At 36.3% G+C, this 11,365-nt stretch overlaps 1 protein-coding gene across 1 annotated transcript; it reads left to right on the plus strand.

Annotated features, from left to right (window-relative positions):
* Positions 1-10,220: 10,220 nt before the first annotated feature.
* On the plus strand, positions 10,221-11,365 carry LOC126952092 (developmental pluripotency-associated protein 2). The gene has a single exon (XM_050786385.1). The coding sequence runs from the start codon at positions 10,233-10,235 to the stop codon at positions 11,127-11,129; it is 897 nt and encodes a 298-aa protein (XP_050642342.1). The 5' UTR covers positions 10,221-10,232; the 3' UTR covers positions 11,130-11,365.

Genomic DNA, 11,365 nt, shown 5'->3' on the forward strand with positions numbered 1-11,365 from the left:
CCAACTTGGTTCCATTTTCCCCCTCACTTTCAGGCACCCCAATCAGACATAGATTTTGGTTTTTTCACATAATCCCATATTTCTTGGAGGCTTTGTTCATTTCTTTGTCCTGTCAGACAGCTTTGAAGAGAGCAGTGGATATCCCAGCATGGAGGTTGAGATCTGAGAACGGACAGACTGCCTGCTCAAGTGGGTCCCTGACTCCTGAGTAGCCTAACTGGGAGACATCCCCCACTAGGTGCAGACCAACACCTCACACCTCACACAGAGGGGTACACCCCTGAGACAAAGCTTCCAGAGCAAGAATCAGACAGCAGCACTCGCTGTTCAGCAATATTCTATCTTCTGCAGCCTCTGCTGCTGATACCCAGGCAAACAGGGTCTGGAGTGGACCTCAAGCAATCTCCAACAGACCTACAGCTGAGAGTTCTGACTGTTAGAAGGAAACTAACAAACAGAAAGGACACCCACACTAAAACTCCATCAGTACGTCACCAGCATCAAAGACCAAAGGCAGATAAAACCACAAAGATGGGGAAAAAGCAGGGCAGAAAAGCTGGAAATTAAAAAAATCAGAGTGCATCTCCCTCTCCAAAGGAATGCAACTCATCGCCAGCAACGGATCAAAGCTGGATGGAGAATGACTCTGACGAGTTGAGAGGAGAAGGCTTCAGTCGATCAAATTTCTCAGAGCTAAAGGAGGAACTACGAACCCAATGCAAAGAAACTAAAAATCTTGAAAAAAGAATGGAAGAATGGAAAACTAGAATAAAACTGAAAATCTTGAAAAAAGAATGGAAGAATGGATAACTAGAATAATCAATGCAGAGAAGGCCATAAACGAACAGACAGAGATAAAAACCATGACACGAGAGATACGTGACAAATGCACAAGCTTCAGTAACTGACTCGATCAACTGGAAGAAGAAGTATCAATGATTGAAGATCAAATGAATGAAATGAAGTGAGAAGAGAAGTCTAGAGAAAAAAAAAGGAAAAAGAAATGAACAAAGCCTCCAAGAAATATGGGATTATGTGAAAAAACCAAATCTACATCTGATTGGGGTGCCTGAAACTGGGGGGGAAAATGGAACCAAGTCGGAAAACACTCTTGAGGATATCATCCAGAAGAACTTCCCCAACCTAGTAAGGCAGGCCAACATTCAAATTCAGGAAATACAAAGAACGCCACAAAGATACTCCTCGAGAAGAGCAACTCCAAGACACATCATTGTCAGATTCACCAAAGTTGAAATGAAGGAAAAAATGTTAAGGGCAGCCAGAGAGAAAGGTTGAGTTACCCACAAAGGGAAGCCCATCGGACTAACAGCAGATCTCTCGGCAGAAACTCTACAAGCCAGAAGAGAGTGGGGGCCAATATTCAACATTCTTAAAGAAAAGAATTTTCAACCCAGAATTTCATATCCAGCCAAACTAAGTTTCATCAGTGAAGGAGAAATAAAATCCTTTACAAACAAACAAATGCTTAGAGATTTTTCACCACCAGGCCTGCCCTACAAGAGATCCTGAAGGAAGCACTAAACATGGAAAGGAACAACTGGTACCAGCCATTGCAAAAACATGCCAAAATGTAAAGACCATCGAGGCTAGGAAGAAACTGCATCAACTAATGAGCAAAATAACCAGCTAATATCACAATGACAGGATCAAAGTCACACATAACAATATTAACCTTAAATGTAAATGGACTCAATGGTCCAATTAAAAGACACAGACTGGCAAATTGGATAAAGAGTCAAGACCAATCAGTGTGCTGTATTCAGGAGACCCATCTCACATGCAGAGACACACATAGGCTCAAAATAAAGGGATGGAGGAAGATCTACCAAGCAAATGGAGAACAAAAAAAAGCAGGGGTTGCAATACTAGTCTCTGATAAAACGGACTTTAAACCATCAAAGATCAAAAGAGACAAAGAAGGCCATTACATAATGGTAAAGGGATCAACTCAACAGGAAGAGCTAACTATCCTAAATATATATGCACCCAATACAGGAGCACCCAGATTCATAAAGCAAGTCCTCAGAGACTTACAAAGAGACTTAGACTCCCATACAATAATAATGGGAGACTTCAACACCCCACTGTCAACGTTAGACAGATAAACGAGACAGAAAGTTAACAAGGATATCCAGGAATTGAACTCAACTCTGCACCAAGCAGACCTAATAGACATCTACAGAACTCTCCACCCTAAATCAACAGAATATACATTCTTCTCAGCACCACGTCACACTTATTACAAAATTGACCACATAGTTGGAAGTAAAGCACTCCTCAGCAAATGTAAAATAACAGAAATTATAACAAACTGTCTCTCAGACCACAGTGTAATCAAACTAGAACTCAGGACTAAGAAAATCAATCAAAACTGCTCAACTACATGGAAACTGAACAACCTGCTCCTGAATGACTACTGGGTACATAACGAATCGAAGGCAGAAATAAAGATGTTCTTTGAAACCAATGAGAAGAAAGATACAACATACCAGAATCTCTGGGTCACATTTAAAGCAGTGTGTAGAGGGAGATTTACAGCACTAAATGTCTACAAGAGAAAGCAGGAAAGATCTAAAATTGACACCCTAACATCACAATTAAAAGACCTAGAGAAGCTAAAGCAAACACATTCAAAAGCTAGCAGCAGGCAAGAAATAAGTAAGATCAGAGCAGAACTGAAGGAGATAGAGACACAAAAAAACCCTCCAAAAAAATCAATGAATCCAGGAGCTGTTTTTTTGAAATGATCAACAAAATTGATAGATGACTAGCAAGACTAATAAAGAAGAAAAGAGAGAAGAATCAAATAGATGGATTAAAAAATGATAAAGGGGATATCACCACCGAGCCCTAGAAATACAAACTACCATCAGTGAATACTATAAACACCTCTACGCAAATAAACTAGAAAACCTAGAAGAAATGGATAATTTCCTGGACACTTACACTCTCCCAAGACTAAACCAGGAAGTTGAATCCCTGAATAGACCAATAGCAGGCTCTGAAATTGAAGCAATAATTAATAGCCTACGAACCAAGAAAACTCCAGGACCAGATGGATTCACAGCTGAATTCTACCGGAGGTACAAGGAGGAGCTGGTACCATTCTTTCTGAAACTATTCCAATCAATAGAAAAAGACGGAATCCTCCCTAACTCATCTTATGAGGCCAACATCATCCTGATACCAAAGCCTGGCAGAGACACAATAAAAAAAGAGAATTTTAGACCAATATCCCTGATGAACATCGATGCAAAAATCCTCAATAAAATACTGGCAAACCAAATCCAGCAGCACATCAAAACGTTTATCCACTATGATCAAGTGGGCTTCATCCCTGGGATGCAAGGTTGGTTCAACATACGCAAATCAATATACGTAATCCATCATATAAACAGAACCAAAGACAAAAACCACATGATTATCTCAATAGATGCACAAAAGGCCTTTGACAAAATTCAACAGCCCTTTATGCTAAAAACTCTCAATAAATTTGGTTTTGATGGAACATATCTCAAAATAATAAGAGCTATTTATGACATACCCACAGCCAATATCATATTGAATGGGCAAAAACTGGAAGCATTCCCTTTGAAAACTGGCACAAGACAGGGATGCCCTCTATCACCACTCCTAATCAATATAGTGTTGGAAGTTCTGGCTAGGGCAATCAGGCAAGAGAAAGAAATCAAGGGTATTCAGTTAGGAAAAGAAGAAGTCAAATTGTCCCTGTTTGCAGATGACATGATTGTATATTTAGAAAACCCCATCATCTCAGCCTAAAATCTCCTTAAGCTGATAAGCAACTTCAGCAAAGTCTCTGGATACAAAATTAATGTGCAAAAATCACAAGCATTCTTATACGCCAGTAACAGACAAACAGAGAGCCAAATCATGAATGAACTTCCATTCACAATTGCTTCAAAGAGAATAAAATATGTCGGAATCCAACTTACAAGGGATGTAAAGGACCTTTTCAAGGAGAACTACAAAACACTGCTCAGTGAAATAAAAGATGACACAAAAAAATGGAAGAACATTCCATGCTCATGGATAGGAAGAATCAATATCCTGAAAATGACCATACTGCCCAAGGTAATTTATAGATTCAATGCCATCCCCATCAAGCTACCAAAGAGTTTCTTCACAGAATTGGAAAAAACTGCTTTAAAGTTCATACAGAACCAAAAAAGAGCCCGCATTGCCAAGACAATCCTAAGTCAAAAGAACAAAGCTGGAGGCATCACGCTACCTGACTTTAAACTATACTACAAGACTACAGTAACCAAAACAGCATGGTACTGGTACCAAAACAGAGATATAGACCAATGGAACAGAACAGAGCCCTCAGAAATAATACCACACATCTGCAGCCATCTGATCATTGACAAACCTGAGAAAAAGAGGAAATGGGGAAAGGATTCCCTATTTAATAAATGGTGCTGGGAAAATTGACTAGCCATAAGTAGAAAGCTGAAACTGGTTCCTTTCCTTACTCCTTATACGAAAATTAATTCAAGATGGATTAGAGACTTAAATGTTAGACCGAAAACCATACAAATCCTAGAAGAAAACCTAGGTAATACCATTCAGGACATAGGCATGGGCAAGGACTTCATGTCTAAAACACCAAAAGCAATAGCAACAAAAGCCAAAATTCACAAATGGGATCTAATTAAATTAAAGAGCTTCTGCACAGCAAAAGAAACTACTATCAGAGTGAACAGGCAACCTACAGAATGGGAGAACATTTTTGCAATCTACACATCTGACAAAGGGCTAATATCCAGAACCTACAAAGAACTCAATCAAATTTACAAGAAAAAAACAAACAACCCCATCAAAAAGTGGGCAAAGTATATGAACAGACATTTCTCAAAAGAAGACATTCATACAGCCAACAGATACATGAAAAAATGCTTGTCATCACTGGCCATCAGAGAAATGCAAATCAAAACCATAATGAGACATCATCTCACACCAGTTAGAATGGCAATCATTAAAAAGTCAGGAAACAAAAGGTACTGGAGAGGATGTGGAGAAATAGGAACACTTTTACACTGTTGGTGGGATTGTAAACTGGTTCAACCATTGTGGAAAACAGTATGGCGATTCCTCAAGGATCTAGAACTAGAAATACCATTTGACCCAGCCATCCCATTACTGGGAATATACCCGAAGGATTATAAGTCATGCTGCTATAAAGACACATGCACACGTATGTTTATTGTGGCACTATTCACAATAGCAAAGACTTGGAATCAACCCAAGTGTCCATCAGTGACAGACTGGATTAAGAAAATGTGGTGTATATACATCATGGAATACTATGCAGCCATAAAAAGGGATGAGTTCGTGTCCTTTGTAAGGACATGGATGCAACTGGAAACCATCATTCTCAGCAACTATCGCAAGAACAGAAAACCAGACACCGCATGTTCTCACTCATAGGTGGGAACTGAACAATGAGATCACTTGGACTCTGGAAGGGAAACATCATACACTGGGGCCTATTATGGGGAGAGGGGGAGGGAGGGATGGCATTGAGAGTTATACCTGATGTAAATGATGAGTTGATGGTCCTGACGAGTTGATGGGTGCAGCACACCAACATGGCACAAGTATACATATGTAATACACCTGTACGTTGTGCACATGTACCCTAGAACTTAAAGTATAATAAAAAGAAAAGAAAAAGAATCAATAAGATTCTTCTTGCACAAAAGTTTGAGTTTTTTGTAAAATTTGCCAAAATTACTGGAGCTCGAACTTTAATCCTTGAATGTCTTTTTGTAAAGTGAAAAACTAAGTATTGTCAAACCTAGACTGGGGATTAGGTCAATTAGTGAGATAATTTTTGATGTTATTAGGTGTTAATACATGTAGGGTAAACACTAATGATTTCATTTTTTCCTATAATAACAGAGGACTCCTAAAGATAATCAGAATGGGAATTATTTTCAGAATCTTTTTTTTTTTCACTCAGTTCAGACGGCGCTTTCTATGTTTTATTGCCCAGGAAGTAAAAAAAAAAAAAAAAAAAAAAAAAAAAAAAAAAAAAAAAAAAAAAAAAAAAAAAAAAAATCTTGCTTTTAACAGATTTTAAAAGACAATTACAGATGTCTATTTAGTGGGTTTCTGTTTGTCCTGCTGATTCCTTTCTGCTTTATTTCCATTTCATATTCAAGAAATTCAAGACCAGTGACTCATATAACAAATGTATTATAAAATGATTATGTTTTTATTTCTCCTTTTTTAAAAAACCAGTTCTGAGTATTCTTAAATCATCATACCCTCATTCTCCTGTTACATTATTGCTGGGCAAGATTTTTTTCAGGGTGAACTAAAATATCATAATAGTTATGTTGCCCAAATTCAAAATTATTTTTTCAAAAGATTTTTAACACTTCATAAATATCAATTCAAGAGCTGAAAATTAACTTGAATACTTTTTTGAAAATTTGTCTTTATTTTAATCTCTTTTCTAAAGAGATTAATTGATTTATAAGAAGAATCTGAGGGAATTTGACAATAGTAGCTCTTTCAGAGATACGTGTTGTTTCTATCTGGTTTATTGGGCTTTCATTTGAAATTTCAAAGTGGTTTTTAAAGAATTTGGGGTTTCCACAAACCCCCAAATTAGCTTGCATGTATTTTCCTTTTTGTTTTTATAAAAACACTTGTATTATGAGAAAATTTGATCTCTTAAAATGTTTACCCTCAAATAATTCAGTAAGAACACATTTGGCTCTTTAATAATTCACATTTTCAAAATCTTTCATTTGTTTTGGCCCACATAACACGTAGACCTGTCAAAGTATGTTATTTACAATGGACGCAGAAGAATGCCTCTGGAATCACACAGCTAATTCTCTCACTCTCTCATTCAGCAGTGTTAGATTTCTTTTCATTTTAGAGTAATTATAGATAGCTATTCATATTGTTTGTAATAAATTAGTTTCAAAATTCACAGGAAATATGTGCACATGAGTGTGTGTGCACACATATGCACATACTTGACAGCATTCTTTCAATCACCTGTCACATATGGAGTTTTGCTGTCTAGCATGGTATTCTTCAACACCTGCCAAGATGTTAGAGCTCCATTTTATTCTGTGGGTTTACATTCCTTTGAAAGCTGAATAAATTAATCTTTTTATTTCTTTCATTTGCAGACAAACTTTTAAAGTTATTGCCTATTTCTCTTTACAAAATAAGCTTCTTTTTATTCATGTTTGTTTAAATCCTGCATCTTTCCTAAAATTGCTTGAGGCTCCATGAATTAAATTTAAAGAAACTTGAGAAAATCATTTTTATAGCAAGAGGCAGAATGTAATTTATTACACTACACAGAGCCCTTATGGTGATAAAAGATGTGTTTGGGTGTTTTTCCTTTTTAATCTGATCTGGATCTGAGCAATAAAAATTCAACACCCTGAAGGTCATTAAGTGGTATTTATACACTGATGAAGAAATATAACACTAACTACAGAATTTAGGGCAGACAACAATGATTGAAAGACACACACCATCATCATATAGATTGAAAGCTCAAACAGATTCAGCTCATCGGAGAAAAACTCTATTTGCTGACATAGAACTTTCCACTAAAACACATCAGTTCATTATAAGAACAACCAAATAACAACAACATGTCCAATCTAGAAAGTAATGCTTTTCTAAAATCAATGGGAAAATTTTACATGACATTTTATTTTTATCCTTAAATAATTCACTTAAATCCTACAAACTGAATTTATTATATGACTTTGTTGTATTATCTGTTATTCTTCTTTAATTGTTTTATACTTACTAGTCTCCTTAACTCTTTGGTTAGGTCCCTGAAGGCAGGAACTCTATTGTACACATCTTTGTATTTTATAAAATATTTCACAGAAGACTTGATAAAGTTAGCAGTCACTGAATTAATTTTTTGACAAGCAAAATAAATTGATAATCAATGACTACCTACAGTTAGTTGTTTTGCTGTTCAAAAGGTAAATTTTGCTTGTGATGCTATGTATTTGTCGTGTTACTTAGATGAAATCCCTGTGTTTTGAGCTGGATGGAAATATAAGCAATCAGGCAGTTAAACAAAAACTGCTTTGATGTCACAAGAACCTCAGAGGAATGCAGGTAGTCTCAGTTACCACAAGGAAATCTAGCATTTCCATCTGAAAAGTGTTTGCTTACTTCCTACCAAATGTTCACCACTGGATACTCTTAATAAATCATAATGATCTGTGTTTTATACTCACTGAAAATATCATAACACACTTTGATTTAGTTTGTTGACTTATAGGGAGGAAATAGAAATACACATTTTACCAACCTCTTGTATTCCACATCATAGAGTAAGTCATTTAGGTATAAAAGGCAAATATCTTTGTAGTTTTACATTTTTTAAAATTTGTGCATTATTTTCTTGTGTACGTCTAGTATGTACATGTTTACAGCATGGCGCACCTGTTTGCTTTCTTCAGTTGTATGTAATAAACATTCAACACAGGAAAAGTTTAGGTAATTAACAATAATATTTATTTCAAAATTTAAACTTGTAAGTTAAGATTAAATGTTTAGGAATTAAGTTACATTATTTTTATGTTTGTATAATATCACTGCCAATACACTGCAACATAATACATATTTGAAAATGTTTTATGACAATTCACATGCTAATTTGATACACTTCTTTTTCCTTAAAATATATAGAGGGAAGATTGAACTTAACCTTAAATGAGACTGTCAAAGTCACTTTTCTTAGGTTTGATTCATGATCTTCACTCTCATGCCTCTACCTACGCCTTCCCCTAAGACCTCATTTCAGTGTTCAGTCTTTATAACCCTGTTTTAATGGTAGTACCATCTTGCTTAGCAGCAATTTAACAAACTGTCATTGAAAGGCCTATCTGTAGTCAGAAAAGCTTAAACGCCATCTTGATAGTATTGTGAATTTACATTATCAAAAGAAATAGCGAATAAGTTGAGATAATATTTCAGTGGAGGAAAATTAGAAGTCATCTTAGAAACAAGTTCTTCAGAAAAAAAAAATTGTCTTCAAGAAATAGCCTGGAATATATTCTCCCACACCCTACTCGCAATTTGTAAAATTATAGAGATTCTTAAGACTTCCTATCACAACCAAATAAGTCATAAGCATTTTGTAGAAATTATTAAAATGTTTTCATTTTTAGTAATAAGCATCCTTTCTGAAATTTCAATATTTCATATATTTGTAGAGTAAAAATTGGGAAAAGAAATAGATCAAGGGAGATATATTTGATAGACTACATATAAATTTTAATTGACAAACTTTGGATTTTTAACAGAGAGGCTAGAAAACATTCTATAGTTTGAAGATTAATTTTGTTATCAGATGTTATGATCATTATATACCAGGATAGAAAATTACTCAATTCTGGAATAATGAAAGAATGTGATATGGATGATAAGACAATTCACTCAATGCTTCTGAGGCTAACATTTTCCGAAGAAATAACAATGGTTAATGCCAGAACATTTTGTTGATTTCGTGTGTTATTTGAAGTTCCTGGTACACATAGTGACTGATAATGAACTGTCTATTCCACATATGGGTTCACTAAGCAGCATATACTTTTGCTGTCTCTACAAAGTCTCAAAGCAGAAGGATGTCCTTAAGTATTCTGAAAAAGTAGAAAGTGAATGGGTGATCCTCGTGGATATTTATGGTCACTACCTTACTGTCAAAAAGAAGAGACCATACAGGTAACATATCCCTTTAAAATATTCAGAAGAGGAACAAATCTCAAGGATTTACTACTTAAAAGTGGGTATAGTTGAAGAAAACTGCCCCATCTACTTATTTTTTAAGTGATTTTTCATGTGCCAGAAGATATGTCTGTTACATTTGCTAATGGATATTTTATTACAAAGAAAAATACAAGAGACATAGACAGCTGTTATGTAAAGTCTTCCTGCCAACTTAAAAAGTGATGAAATACTATTATCCTCATTAAAGTAGCATTAGTGATTACTTTTATTAATTTCCATTATAACTTGTAATGCTTTATTCATGAATAGTAAACATTATCAACTCTTATTCTCTAATTCTTAAATTAAGAAATATTTAATTGATAAATTTTGAAGAAAAAAACTGTATTCTTTGCTTAGGATCCCTTTTTATTCTGTTTTAAAGAACAGTCCTTGCCTACCCCAGGGTGTTGCTGAAAATGTCAGACGCAAATTTGGATAGCAGCAAGAAGAATTTCTTTGAGGAGGAAGTAGATGATGAGGAAAGTGTGATTTTGACACTGGTGCCGGTTAAAGATGACGCAAATATGGAACAAATGGAACCAAGTGTTTCTTCAACTTCTGATGTCAAACTGGAGAAGCCTAAGAAATACGCTCAAGGTCATCTACTTCAAACAAATGAACAATTTACAGCTCCACAAAAATCTAGATGCAAAACACCAGCCCCTCCCTTGCCAACCATTTTGCCTCCCATTAATAAAGTGTGTCGGGACACAATGCGGGACTGGTGTCAACAACTCGGTTTGAGTACTAATGGCAAGAAAATCGAAGTTTATCTGAGGCTCCATAGGCATGCTTACCCTGGACAACAGCAAGATATGCCTGAAGTGTCACAAGGGACCAGATTACAGCGATGTTCGAGGAAACGCAAGGCAGTGACCAAGAGAGCAAGGCTTCAGAGATGTTATGAGGTGAATGAGAGAGCGGAAGAGACTAATACAGTTGAAGTGATAACTTCAGCACCAAGAGCCATGTTGGCATCATGGGCAAGAATTGCTGCAAGAGCTGTTCAGCCTAAGGCTTTGAATTCATGTTCCATTCCTGTTTCTGTTGAGGCCTTTTTGATGCAAGCCTCTGGCGTCAGGTGGTGTGTGGTCCATGGCAGACTTCTCTCGGCAGACACAAAGGGTTGGGTACGCCTGCAGTTTCATGCAGGTCAGGCCTGGGTGCCTACCACTCGCAGGAGGATGATTTCTCTCTTCTTGTTACCTGCCTGCATTTTCCCATCCCCAGGCATAGAAGATAATATGTTATGCCCCGACTGTGCTAAGAGGAATAAGAAGATGATGAGAAGATTAATGACAGTAGAGAAGTAGCAGCAACCTGTTTGAATACAACTGTACATTCCAAGGAGGGATGTACTTTCAGACCATGTAACCTATTATGAAGGAATGGAAGAGGAGACAATATGAATGAATCCTCATGATCTACAAAACAAAATCATAGTGACTAGGACTCCACAGTGAAGATGGTTGACTAGTGACCCAGCCCCATCTAAAGAACCCCTTTCTGTAAGTCTGAAAACCCATTAAAATAAAGTCACTGCAATTGG

This window comes from Macaca thibetana, chromosome 4 (genome assembly GCF_024542745.1).
Source record: "Macaca thibetana thibetana isolate TM-01 chromosome 4, ASM2454274v1, whole genome shotgun sequence".
Lineage (NCBI taxonomy): Eukaryota > Metazoa > Chordata > Mammalia > Primates > Cercopithecidae > Macaca > Macaca thibetana.